The sequence below is a fragment of the Bubalus bubalis genome, chromosome 1 (genome assembly GCF_019923935.1).
Source record: "Bubalus bubalis isolate 160015118507 breed Murrah chromosome 1, NDDB_SH_1, whole genome shotgun sequence".
NCBI lineage: Eukaryota > Metazoa > Chordata > Mammalia > Artiodactyla > Bovidae > Bubalus > Bubalus bubalis.
Window position 1 is genome coordinate 153,965,561 of NC_059157.1, and position 14,766 is coordinate 153,980,326.

The window sequence follows — 14,766 nt, forward strand, 5'->3', positions numbered from 1 at the left end:
ACACGACTGAGCAACTTTCACACTTAGGATGCAAAGGACAGCAACAGAATTAATCTGCATTTCAGAGATTCAACACAATTCCAGAAATACTGTGAATTGTTTGTTTCAGCATTACACTGAGAATCAATGTTGTTTAAGAGAGAATTCAAGAGAGGCTAAAGAGCTAGCCTAAGGAAAGTGAGGGGAAAAAGATCACATGTTTTGGGTATATTTTGTCTCTTCTCAAATCACTGTCAGCCATTAAAAGATGTTTCTGTACTTGTTATGCGGGTGGCCCAACGCCTTGACAAAAAGGGGAGGTACAAATTAGAGCTGAGATTCCAGTGGGCTTTGGAGGCCTTCAGGAACTTTGTACAGCTGCTCTTCTCTCTGCCTAGAATGTTCTCTCCTGACTCAGTATCGTTAGTTTCTTCTCATCATTCAAGTATCACCTCCTTCGAAAGGTTACCTGTCTAATCTTTGCTCCACCTGAACCTGTCCCTGTATCATTTGCCCATTTCGTCTCCTTCAAAGCACTTAGAAGCACTTTGACTATCTGAATTATTTTGTTCTTTATTGTCTGTCCTCCCACTCTGTAAAAATAACCTCTGTGAAGGCAGGGCTATCATCTCTGTCTTACTCAAAACCATATTCCCAGTACTTTAGAAACAACCCCTGGTGCATAGGAGGGCTCAATAAATATTTGCTGAATGAATGAACTAATTATCTGTAGCTCAGTTCAAGCTCATATATCCAACTGCTTACTGGATAAATCAACCTGAACAGCCCACAGATGCCTCAACTGCAAAACATCCAGACCTGAAATGATCTTTCTGAGCACTCCTGCCCTCATACTGGCACTGCCTCAATGCTCTGTTCCTTAGCTCAGTGGCATTTTCATCTAATTCCTCAGGCCAGAAAAATAAGCATAAAACTTTTCTTCCCCTTCTCTACTGATCCAACAGCCGAATGAATCGCCAAGTGCTATCCATTTACTTATGTAACTCTCTCAAAAGAGATTATTTCTCTTTATCACCACAGCTATTACTTGAGTAGAAGCTATCTATCACTCATACTTAGAACACTTTGTCAGCCTCCTAGCCTCTCTGCCTCCACTCTGGCCCCTTCTAATACCTGTCTTCCCTGCAGGGACAATGCTTTTTCAAAAAATAAGAATCTGATTCTCATACTATTTTGACAAAAATTCATCAATTGCTTCTCCTGCTCTTTTGTTAAAGTCCACAGTCCTTATCAGGGCCAAAAGAAGTCCCCCCGGTACCTCATCATCCTTACCTATACCTATTTTCCAACTCACACGCTAGGGCCAAATAACCCCAAATATCTTTGGGCTCCCTAACCTCCCAGTCTTTACACATGCTATTTCCTCTGTGTTGATATCTCTTCTCCCTTCCCAGCTTTTCCTGGCTAATTCCTATTAATCCTTAAGGCTCAAGAGTCTTCTCTAACTGACCTCTACTCCACCAACCCAAAGGTCTGGGCTAAAGGCTTTTTTCTATCTGTGTGCCCAAAGCATGCTGAATTTCCTGATTACTTGACTGATAACTCTGTGCTACAGCTGTTTTTTTTTTCCTTCATTGCTTGTCCCACAAAAAACTCTGACTAGGAAGAACAAAGTTTATAAAGCAAATTTTAAGGTAAGAAATGGCTAAAGTCTGGCACAAGAGAATTCAAAAAACTTTTTCATGAGCGTATAGATGCATGCATAGAAAGTGCTCCAAGGTGAGATGCTATTCTCTGCCACTCCCCAGATTGCCTTTAAGTGTGTTAGAAATTAGCAGCACAGCAAAAGAGGACCAAAGGCTCAGAGAAAAACGGGTAGGAGAAAAAAGCTGGCTGCAGAGTGCTTGGACATGGGAAAGGAAAGCATGACTGAACTGACAACAGAGTGATAGAAAAAGCAGTCAGTCTGAGCTTTTCCAGATGTGCTTGTCTATCCTCAATTTGGTGCTTTTTTACTTTTTGAAAAGTCAGCATAAGCAAGTGGAAGTCTCCAACTTTTAAACACAACTACGGGGATCCCTTTTGTAAATAAAGTGAATCATCATCAACCAAAATGTACTTTTTCTTTTGGAAAACTGATTTTTTTTATGTTGACGTGAGGTACTCCACAAAACACAGGCCTAAACATTCTAAGACAAATTTAACACACAAAACAAGTTTTCAGTAACAAATGCTAAAAGCTGTTATGAAAGTGAGATGGCATGCCGATTCAGTATGCTTGAGTTAATGAGAAATAAAATATTGTCAGAAAATATTGCTAAAATGGCTTGTGTCTTATGATACGAACCATACCACCAAAACTGCCAAAAGGCACAAGAGAACTCATTGCCTAGAAAAAAATCCAATTAATTTTGGTATATTTATTATACAACAATCTCTGAAAAAGAAAGTAATACACTACATAATCGCATAGTTCAGAGCTAACCAAATTACAAAACCGTTTAATCAAAAAGAGCTCAATATATATATTTAAAGTTATCTGCTTATTATTCATTATAGAGTCTGACATGAGATAAGACGACAAACAAGGAGACCACATATCTCTTTTAAATAAGACCACTCTAGTATTTATTAAAGAGAAAGTAATTGCTATGGACTAAGACAAACATTTTTCAAAGAAAATGCAAATTCACACCAAAATTAACACATAAGGTATAATGATTAAGATTATATCATCTTTCTTTTGTTCAAGGATTCCATATTTTTAAAAAATCATTTAATCTTGCCTGAAACCAATTAAAAATCGAAAGTATCTATATTAATAACATTTCAAAAGCTTAGAAGAGATATTGGTCAAAAAATTTAATGGATACCTCCTAAGAACTAATATGGAATAAGAAATACAGAGTTCAGAAAGGATCATGCATATAGGTTTAAAGATATTTAGTCTTTGATAGGAAAAAGAATGTTAAGCATAATAGATGGAATAATAAAAATAAATTTTTAGATACATATATAAATTAAAAACTTTCATTACTTGGAAGTTTCAAATGTTGAAAATAAATTTTGAGTTTCTTGGTAAAAGGTATATACAAAATTATACTATCATTCAGTGATAATTTCTTCCCTGTGTAAGTTATGTCAAAAAACTAGAGAAAACTGTGTTTAAATTTTATAATAAATTTAGAACATAATCTCCAAAGTGTATTTGTACACCAGTAAAATTCCTCATTGTTTCTTTTAGCTAAAAGGAAAAACAGATTTTACATTGACTCTGGCACCATCTCTCAATCTGTCAGATGGTCATGTGTTATATCTTGAATTATAAAGTGCCTAATGAAATAAACTTACAGATACTGGCTTAAAAACATCCCAATAAAGAAATCATGAACTGAAGAAAAAGCTAATAGTACAAAGAAATGGCATAACTGATGCCTTTCCTACTTTTGTAGGAAGCTCTATTTTCCCTCATAATAGGGCTGAGAAAGATGACAAATGCCAAGAAATGGGCGAAAAATAAAGAAAAGGGTTATCAAGTATATATCTGAAATATAAATTTTCATCCACAAAGCATCAGCATATTACTCACTACTTAATCAAAATATTCATTTTAAAATTTATAACTTCACAAAAAGAGGAAAAAAATCTTTGTGTAAATTATTATTAAAAAGTTCAAATAGAACAGTTAGCATGCTCAAAAAGCCTACTCTACTTAGCTGTGCTGCTTTCAAACTAGGCAGCTGATTTGTCCATCTTCTATAGTCAATTTCTAATTTTTATTCCTACTTTCATATGTAATTATAGGACACTGACTTAGAAAAGTCAAGTTGGGATAGAGGTCTTTTGTTGTTACTATTGTTTGTTTGTTTTCTTTTAATTAATGTATGTAGGTTTTTTTGCTTTTACATAAATCTTTCATACTGAGACATAAACATGTCAAATGTTTCACACCCTAGGGGTAAAAAGGAGAGCCATATCTCACCAGTATAACTCATTCAGAGGAAAAGAAGAGTTTTGGTTAAAAAGAAGCTGAATGTTCCTTGGAAAACCTACTGAACCATATGAAATTCCTATATTTAAAAATTACTACTGCCCTTCAACTGCCCTAGGGCAATGCTCAGCATTCTTGTTTAGCAAAGAGTTTTCATAGCTTGAACAAGGAAAAAAAACACTGGTGTTAGTTTTCTAAGATAGTTGATACAATATAATGTAATTGAATATAATATTATATATACCACTTGATTTTAGATGGGAGAGGTAAGTAAATACTACCTAGCAGTATTTACTATATAAAACACCATGAAGTTCAAAGTTTTATGAAATGGTTTGGTCTAAATCTGATATAGTAAAATCACCATTTACTTTCTATTTAATAGGTAGATGAGTACTGCAGTTTCTCTTGGGAAAATGTTGAGATTATTATTAAATTAAAAAAAAAATAAGATGATAGGTTCACCTGTAGGTGATTAGTGTCCTTTACTCAGTGTTGGTTTTTTTAAAAATGCTAAAAGCTTTGCACTCTTTTTGAATATTATCCTACCCTTCATTAAGGTAGTCAAAACCTACATGTGGCTATTTAAAATTAATTTTAAATCATTAGAATTGAAAATTCAGTTCCTCAGTGGCACTAGGCACATTTCAAAGGTTTTTTTCTTATATATAAATTTATTTATTTTAATTGGAGGTTAATTACTTTACAATATTGTATTGGTTTTGCCATACATCAGCATGAATCTGCCTCAGGTATACACGTGTTCCCCATCCTGAACCCCCCTCCCTCCTCCCTCCCCATACCATCCCTCTGGGTCATCTCAGTGCACCAGCCCCAAGCATCTAGTAGTCATATGTGGCTAATCATACTGGACAGGGTGGATTTAGAACATTTAAATCGTCCAGAGCATTCTACTGGATAATGCTACACACAGATTTTAGCTGACACCTATGGTTCATCATCTTCAGTTCAGTTCATTCGCTCAGTCGTGTCTGACTCTGCAATCCTATGGCCTGCAGCATGCCAGGCTTCCCTGTCCATCACCAACTTTTGGAGCTTGCTCAAATTCATGTCCATTGAGTTGGTGATGCCATCCAACCATCTCATCCTCTGTCATCCCCTTCTCCTCCCGCCTTCAGTCTTTCCCAGGATCAGGGTCTTTTCCAATGAGTCAGTCCTTCACATCAAGTAGCCAAAGTATTGGAGTTTCAGTTTCAGCATCAGTCCTTCCAATGAATATTCAGGGTTGATTTCCTTTAGGATTGACTGGTTTGATCTCCTTGCAGTCCAAGGGACCTCAAAAGTCTTCTCCAACACCACAGTTCAAAAGTATCAATTCTTTGATGCTCAGCTTTCCTGACAGTCCAATTCTCACATCCATACATGACTACTGGAAAAGCCACAGATTTGACTAGACAGGCTTTTGCTGGCAAAGTAATGTCTCTGCTTTTTAATATGCTGTCTAGGTTGGTCATAACTTTTCTTCCAAGGAGCAAGAGTCTTTTAATTTCATGACTGTAGTGATTCTGGAGCCCAGAAAAACAAAGTCTCTCACTGTTTCCATTGTTTTCCCCATCTATTTGCCATGAAGTGATAGGACCGGATGCCATGATCTTAGTTTTCTGAATGTTGAGTTTTAGCCAACTTTTTCACTCTCCTCTTTCACTTTCATCAAGAGGCTCTTTAGTTCTTCACTTTCTGCCGTAAGGGCAGTGTCATCTGAGTATCGGAGGTTATTGATATTTCTTGATTCCAGCTTACGCTTCATCCAGCCCGGCATTTCGCATGATATACTCTGCATATAAGTTAAATAAGCAGGGTGACAGTATACAACCTTGATTTATTCCTTTCCCTATATGGAACCAGTCTGTTGTTCCATGTCTGGTTTTAACTGTTGCTTCTTGACCTGCATACAGGTTTCCCAGGAGGCAGGTAAGGTGGTCTGGTATTCCCATCCCTTTATATTTTCCACAGTTTGTTGTGATCCACACTAGTCAAAGGTTTTGGTGTAGTCGATAAAGCAGAAATAGATGTTTTTCTGGAACTCACTTGCTTTTTCAATGATCCAACGGGTGTTGGCAATTTGATCATTGGTTCCTCTGCCTTTTCTAAATCCAGCTTGAACATCTGGAAGTTCTCAGTTCACGTACTGTTGAAGCCTGGATTTGAGAATTTTGAGCATTATTTCCTAGCGGGTGAGATGAGTACAATTGTGCTGTAGTTTGAACATTCTTTGGCATTGCCTTTCTTTGGGATTGGAATGAAAACTGACCTTTTCCAGTCCTGTGGCCACTGCTGAGTTTTCCAAATTTGCTGGAATACTGAGTGCAGCACTTTCACAGCATCATCTTTTAGGATTTGAAATAGCTCAACTGGAATTCCATCACCTCCCCTAGCTTTGTTTGTAGTGATGCTTCCTAAGGCCCACTTGATTTCACACTCCAGGATGTCTGGCACTAGGTGAGTGATCACACCATCATGATTATCTGGGTCATGAAGATCTTTTTTGTATAGTTCTTCTGTGTATTCTTGCCACCTCTTCTTAATATCTTCTGCTTCTGTTAGGTCCATACCATTTCTGTCCTTTATTGAGCCCATCTTAGCATGAAATGTTGCCTTGGTATCTCTGATTTTCTTGAAGACATCTCTAGTCTCCCATTCTATTGTTTTCCTCTTTCTTTGCATTGATCACTGAGGAAGGCTTTCATATTTCTCCTTGCTATTCTTTGGAACTCTGCATCCCAATGGGCATACCTTTCCTTTTCTCCTTTGCTTTTCGCTTCTCTTCTTTTCTCAGCTATTTGTAAGGCCTTCCTCAGACAATTGTTTTGCCTTTTTGCATTTCTTTTTCTTGGGGATGGTCTTGATCACTGCCTCCTGAACAATGTCATGAACCTCTGTCCATAGTTCTTCAGGCACTCTATTAGAGCTAATCCCTTGTATCTATTTGTCACTTGCACTGTATAATTGTTAGGGATTTGATTAATAATAAGGCCGATGATCTCATCATCTTAAACAAAAGTTAATTTATGCCACTAGAAACTGGACTCGGTAGCAACTATTTTAGTTTTTCATTCAAATATTGATTGGTCTTGGCCTTCTTTTGTATTCAGAATTGTTTTCTTACTTGACTTTCCTTATTTAATCCTCACATTTATGCAACCACATTAGTTCAGCTATGTGGTCTTTTTGGTTCCCCAAAACTTGATTTCAAGCCGTACTGGCAAGACAAATATGAGGCAAGCTAAAATACAAATCGTTTTAAATTATGAATCAGATAAACTACAGTTTCAAATAAATTTATCTTTCTATTGGTTATATATTTCTTATTCCAGCTCATTAAACATTCAGATGTTTTAAGCACGGGTACTCAGGAAAAAAACATTTCTTCTTCTAATGGATAACCAGCAGAGTTACAGCTTAGGCATCCTCACTAAGAACTTCACAGCTGAATTATAAACAGATCTCCTTTCTGTGCTTACAAGGGAATAAAATCGTCACCTCCTACTTTTTGCACAAAGGCTACCAGCAGCTCATTTATGCATGCAAATAATACAAAGCACTATGTACAGCCCTATTCTTTCTTTGCTATGTTTATAACAGGTATATAAAATACTTCAATGCTCATGTGAAAGATAAAATTTAAGAATGTCATAGCTGATATTTCTGCTCTCTTTGACAGTTTTTTCCTTTGGGCTTAATTTTAGACTTTTATGGAAATTTATAGCCCTAAAAGTAAAAAAATAACATAATGACCACATTAACAAATTTAAAAATAATTGGAATGAAATTTATATATATATATATATATATATATATATATATATAGGAATAATGTGTATGTGAAAAAGAATGTGAAGATTACTTTCATTTAAATGGCAAATGTAATTTTATCTGTCAAACTTTTAGGAGTATTTGAAACATTTTGCTCTAACAAGATTATTGCAAATAAAAAATATGAAAGTATTTCCTTGGAAGGTACTGGAAGTTTCCCAACTGACCAATTAAAAATGTTTGTTGAGAGTAGCATGCCAACATATACATTACCATATGCGAAATAGATAGCCAGTGGGGATTTGTTGTATGACTCAGGGAACTCAATCTGGGGCTCTGTGACAACCTAGAGGGGGAGGAATGGGGTGGGAAGAGGGAGACAGTGCCACAAGGGAGGGGACAACATATGTAAACCTATGGCTGATCCATGCTGATGTATGGCAGAAACCAACACAATACTGTAAGGCAATTATCCTTCAATTAAAAAGAAATACGTTAAAAAATGTTTACTGAGGTCCAAAGCTCTACATTTGAACTGTAGAGATTTATGTTTTAGAAACTCCTGTGGATTTGTTGTTCTAGAACTGCCATTCTTGAGGCTGAAAAAGCAACACAAACAAGCAGAAAACAGCTAAGGTATATGGCTGGATGGCATCACTGACTCGATGGACATGAGTCTGAGTGAACTCCGGGAGTTGGTGATGGACAGGGAGGCCTGGCGTGCTGCGATTCATGGGGTTGCAAAGAGTCGGACACGACTGAGCGACTGAACTGAACTGAAGGTATAAAAATGTCCTGAGATTTCTGTTGTTTGTTTGTAACCTTTTAGTTTTGCTCTCAGACAAGACTTCTGAACATATACTGTAGTTCTACAAGGCTTCTGAATAACTTTTAAATTAACTAATCTAAGTTTTGACGGTCCAAGGTAGCCAAGGAGTAGATTGGGTTTTCTTGGTCCAGTAGATAAAAAGCATTATACTACAGTTTTGGATGCTATTTTAAAGCGAGAAGAAAAAGTGTTGTACGCAAGGTTATTTCCATGCCTGTCCTATTTAAGACATGGGAGTAAATGATAAGGTGAGAAAAACCTCATCATGGTTTTTCTTCCTTACATGGTTCACATGGAAAAGAATGTCTTAAGTTTGGCTTATAATATATAACCCTATGGTGCTAAAAGTTTTGGTATCACAGTGAAATTCTATACAGTTAAACACTTCATTGTCAAAGAATTCTCCTTTTTCAACAGGTCCTTCCCTGTGTATAACAGTTACTTCTATAACATTAATCCTATCCTATCATCAGAGATAAATTCTTCTGTAATACTCTTCTTCACTATCTTTAAAATACAGAACTTACAGTCAAGGAATTTTCTTCATCCTCATGTCCCATACGGTTACGAGCTCTTCCTCTCCTATCAGAGATGCTGAGCATGTCTCTTCCAAAAGGTTCAGAAAAACTTCTCATCATCTGTCGCATACTTTCTCGGTGTGCGATAAAAGAATCACTATTGAAAATACATGCAATCATGTAAGTGTAAATGTTGGAATTTAAATAATACGTGGGCAGCTTAATACTACAAAGAATAATTTGGGGCTAATATGCTTGTTAAAGAGACAAAAGGAGTTAAAAAAACACATTTTTGAAAATGCAAAGCACTTTGATACTTTATAAAGTAAGGTCATAATTGCTAGATATTGGATGTTATTACATCTTAAAATGAGAGTTTTCTCACTTTTAAAAGTCGTATAGTGCATGTGTAAATATGGAAAAATGAAATGGGGGAAAACTTCTACAACTAAATCCAATGTAAATGTTCAGTTCAGACTGTATAAATGTGTTTTTTTCCCATAATGGTAATAAAGCTTATTTCTTGGCAACTCTCACTAAAATGTAAAATAAAGTACACCAATATATTTCTGTGTGGAGAAGGAAATGTATTTTCCAGTATTCTTGCTGGAAAATCCCATGGACAGAGGAGCCTGGTGGGCTCCAGTCCATGGCGTTGCAAAGAGTCGGACACAACTGAGTACTAATTTATCTTTGTGAAAACCCTAAAGCTTGTCAGATTTTGGTACTCATGGTAAGATGTTACTAAGCTTTGTTTCAATAAATACATTTCCTAACTGTTTTTAGTAAAGTATCAGTTTTAATTATATGCTAAAACAGAACTTTACTCCAAAAATATTGTGTAGTTCTGAAGCCTTATTGCCTTAATTCAACTTGAACATAATTTCTAAAAATTGAATGTAGAAATTTGTTATGTAGAATGTTTCAAATAATTATATCGATTTTACTATAATGGTGTAAAGGTGAGTGTTTTTAACTCGTCTAAAGGATTTCCAGCAATTATAATCTAGTATTTTATACAGAAAGAGCACAATTTCCCAGGTACATATGAGTATATTACAAAATATTAAAGTAAAAAATAAAAAGAACTGACCTTCCTTATAGCTATGCCTATGTTCTTCTGCTCATTCTCCCACGAATGCTTATGTCACTAGGATTTTTGCAGGAGGAGAAGGAGGGTGTTATCCTGTTGCCTAGCATTTCTCTAGTGTGATCATAATTTATACCCCCCACAACAATGTATTTTTGGACATTTCAGTGGCTTCATACCACTCACTGTGATCACAACAAAACTCAGGAAGGTGCACTTTGTATGTCTGCTTTTCCTTTATGTCTTCAGAAACTTCTTTTAGAAGTTAGTCTTTAGCTCCACTTTCTGTATGTTGGTGAGTTTTAGCAGATTAAAAACTTTAAAGACTTCTCTTAGAGAGATATTGATGGAATGTTCAAATAAAATCTTTGTTTATAGAAAAACTAAACAAAATGAGTATTCTCAATAAATAAATCTAATAGGAAGGATGTTTATGAGAGTGTTTCCTGACCGTTTTGTTCTTCAGATCTGTTTATTCCTGTGCAGTATCAATTGTTCTAAAGAAGCTGGTTAAGCAGAAAAAGAAATATATTTACAAATGATAAACAGCAGCTCCTTTGCATGCCTGACCAACACAATAACTTTCAACCACTTCTGCAGCAGGACTAGTGCTGGTCTGGATGATAGATCCATATACTAAAAAACTGTAACAAGTCAGTACTCTTCTTCATTTGTTCTCTTGCTGTCCTTCTCTTGTCCTTTATATACTCATCCACTTGGGGACATTTCCCTACTTTTCAGCCTCCCTCCTGCTGACAAATTTTACAGAAAGTCATAAAAGGAAAGTGCTCTCCAGTGTGTGCAGGCCGAGTATGCTCTTAGTGCAGCAGAACACAAAAATTTCAGCAGAAGTCCAAAAATTAAACTACTCTTGACCAAATTAGTAACCCAATCTCTGAAAATGAAGAGTTTTTTTAGCTGAACGTTCAGTATTTAATTACAGAAATACACTTGCCCTAAATTCACTTAAGAAATATAATAAAATGAAGACACTAGAGCATTTAGGTTTATTTAGAGATTATTCATATTTCATTCTTTCTAGCTTAAAGCAGACTCTATTTAGGAATGATCAAGTAAAAACATTACACATACAATGCAGAAAAATGCCATAAATAAGATCATTCTCCCATGAATTCTTGTAGGATAAAGTTTTGGATCTGTCTTACTGATAGGAGTGATGGGCATGGGAAATGTAACGGATTACTGTCTTTAGATTTGCCACCTATTAAAAAGTTTGATAATCACTATTTCAGCAGAATTATAGGCAACTAGCACTATGAGGCGGAGAAGGCAATGGCACCCCACTCCAGTACTCTTGCCTGGAAAATCCCATGGATGGAGGAGCCTGGTAGGCTGCAGTCCATGGGGTCGCAAAGAGTCGGATACGACTGAGCGACTTCACTTTCACTTTTCATTTTCATGCACTGGAGAAGGCAATGGCAACCCACTCCAGTGTTCTTGCCTGGAGAATCCCAGGGACAGGGGAGCCTGGTGGGCTGCCGTCTATGGGGTCGCGCAGAGTCGGACACAACTGAAGCGACTTAGCAGCAGCAGTAGCAGCACTATGAGGAAGTTGTGACAACTTAAAAATTAAATAGATCAACAGCACCTAGTGAAACTAGCGGGCAGAAAGAGAGTTGCTTTGTGCTTTCCCAAATAAAGACCTGAAGTCCAAAAGTTAGTTTACAATTAAGGAATCAGAAATTGGTGTATAACATACATACAGTTTTTACTTAAAAGTACAGAGTTTCAAGTAGTTCTGAAACCAATAAGTGAGTTGTCTAAGAAATAATTCCTAGTTTTTACTTAAAGGTACAGAGTTTCAAGTAGTTCTGAAACCAATAAGTGAGTTGTCTAAGAAATAATTCCTAGTTTTTATCTCAAAACCAGATTATTTTGAAGTGTTTCATATCCAGATGATACTCAATGCCAGGTGATAGCAAGAAACTAGAATTATTGTTAATCTTGTCAGATGTAAATATGGCTTTGTGGTGATGAAAGACAGTATTTTCAGAGATGTATTTGGAAATACACATGAGTGAAATACAAGAACTCTGGAATTTGTTTTAAAACACTTTAAAGACAGCAGCAGCAATAGAGATGAGTAAAGCAGGTGTATATTTTGAAATTCTGATTAAGGGGTACACCCAGTGCTATACTCTTATACTTTTACAATATACATTCAAAGTGTGTCATGATAAAAATCTTTAAAGAATAAAAAAGAAATAGAACTATGTAGAATTAAACAATTTTATACTGCTTGATGTTTCAAAATGGATGATTCAAAAGAGTCTCCTTTTGCTGAGATCTCTATACTCACTGGACATTCAGAGTTTAGGATATGGGTACAAGTATGGGGATTAAACTATTCATTCTTATTAAAATGCAGATACTTAAAAAAACACTCAGCGTTCTCTTTAGATACATGGATGAGATTCAACTTCAACCAGGAAAGATACTTCAGGGAATACTAGTTTTGGTCAGTACACAGATGAGAATTAAACAGCTATTACTTTTCTATAGAAACATAATATTTAATAAGATTTATTTTTCTAATTGGGCTAAAAATTCAGCACTAAGTGTGGCTCATTAAAAATGTTGTCCAGGTTTCTCTTTATTCAAATAGGAGTAGGTGTATTTGTACATAGAACAAATGTCAAAAAACATCTTTTTCTTTTTATTGACACAAACAAAAGGCTGCTTTAAAAAATGGGCTCACAGTCTGGCTTTTGCACCTGTCTGAACTGTTCAGGAAGAACTCTGGCTGGATCCTGAAGTGAGTTCAACTTATGTCCACCCAAAACAGCAATTGCTTAGAAATAAGACTTTTAAGATTTCTCCTGTTCAAGCTTAAATTTTTTTAACAAAGGGTAAATCTCTAATGGTAGCAAGGAGTTGTTTTAAAACTTTAAAAATTCACAGCATAGTTTTCTTTCTCAGGTAAGAAGAGTTTTTATATTTTTCTACTTATTCAAATTGTTCTCTTGAAAATGAATGTTTCATTCTTCTAGGAAAATACACTGGAAATATGATGATACTTTGCAAAGCTATTACTAGAAACAGGTCATATCATGTATATAAAGTAAATTAATAATTTGAAATATGACTAAATATTTACATGAAAAATATTCTTTGCATACCTGTTAACTTAGTGAAGTGTGAAAGTTGCTCAGTCGTGTCCAATTCTTTGCAATCCCATGGACTATACAGTCCATGGAATTCTCCAGGCCAGAATACTGGGGTGGGTAGTCATTCCCTTCTCTAGGGGATCTTCCCAACCCAGGAATCAAACCTGGTCTCCCACATTGCAGGCAGATTCTTTATCAGCTGAGCCACAGGGAAGCCCTTGCATATTCACAGGATGCAATATTTTGCAGACATAAATTCAAGCTTCAAAGAATATCTAAAGACTAGGAAAATGCTTATGGTATATATTAAGGAAAATAGTTCATTTATAACCATAAAATTTGGTCTAATTTTGGAGAAAAAAAATCCATATATGGAAAATAGAAGCAAAATAATAGTAACCAAAATCTAAAAGACACTTAAACGACGTTTGGTCCTTGGAAGAAAAGTTATGACCAACCTAGATAGCATATTCAAAAGCAGAGACATTACTTTGCCAACAAAGGTCCGTCTAGTCAAGGCTATGGTTTTTCCTGTGGTCATGTACGGATGTGAGAGTTGGACTATAAAGAAAGCTGAGCACTGAAGAACTGATGCTTTGAACTGTGGTGTTGGAGAAGACTCTTGAGAGTCCCTTGGACTGCAAGGAGATCCAACCAGTCCATTCTAAAGGAGATCAGTCCTGAATATTCACTGCAAGGACTCATGCTGAAGCTGAAACTCCAATACTCTGGCCACCTGTTGTGAAGAACTGATTCATTTGAAAAGACCCTGATGCTAGGAATGATTCAAGGTGGGAGGAGAAGGGGACGACAGAGGATGAGATGGCTGGATGGCATCACCAACTCAATGGACATGAGTTTGAGTAAACTCTGGGAGTTGGTGATGGACAGGGAGGCCCGGCATGCTGCAGTCCATGGGGTTGCAAAGAGTTGGACTCGACTGAGTGACTGAACTGACTGAACCAAAATCTTGGGTTGCGTGATTCCCTTAAACCAAATTTTCAGCATTCAGATTTTCCATGGGAATACATTTTCATTTAAGTGAGGAAAAATTTACTTATACTACTATGATGACTATATGACCTCTTTCAGGATTGCTGACACAAATCACAATCAAACAGAATGAAATCTGGCACCAAACATGTTTTTTACTCCACATTATTTACCTATCAGAAGCAGGAAACATGTTGCCCCCCAAAAAAATTTTTAACTCCTGGATTGATTCTGGGTCTCCTGGGATAATCTCAACAGAAGTTTTTTTTTTTTTAAAGGACTGGTAATATTTCACTTCAGAATAAGTTCCTGTTTTTAAGATGCTCTCAAATATATGTTATATATATGTATATATATATAAGACTCAAATATAATTATATATATTTTTCCAGTTATAGTTTTATTGCCTTGTACAAAATATAGATATTTGTGCTTCTAAGTAAAAAATCATCACACTATTCTTTATTATATTAAAGTCTCAGATAATTGACATGGCAGTCCCA

The 14,766-nt window shown here is 35.9% G+C and overlaps 1 protein-coding gene across 5 annotated transcripts in view; it reads right to left on the bottom strand.

Moving 5' to 3' along the window:
- MLF1 (myeloid leukemia factor 1) overlaps positions 1-14,766 on the bottom strand; it is a 31,617-nt gene that overhangs the window by 10,048 nt on the left and 6,803 nt on the right. For 2 of the 5 annotated variants that reach the window (XM_006079555.4, XR_329438.4), the window contains exons 2-3: positions 9,062-9,209; positions 2,288-2,329 (exon numbers count right to left, since the gene is read on the bottom strand). The exons of 1 other annotated variant lie outside the window; for it this stretch is intronic. In XM_006079555.4, the coding sequence (XP_006079617.2) occupies positions 2,288-2,329; positions 9,062-9,209 (190 nt within the window). The remainder of the gene's footprint in view (positions 1-2,287; positions 2,330-9,061; positions 9,210-14,766) is intronic. 2 more of the 5 variants (XM_025289216.3, XM_006079556.4) reach the window with 1 other exon arrangement.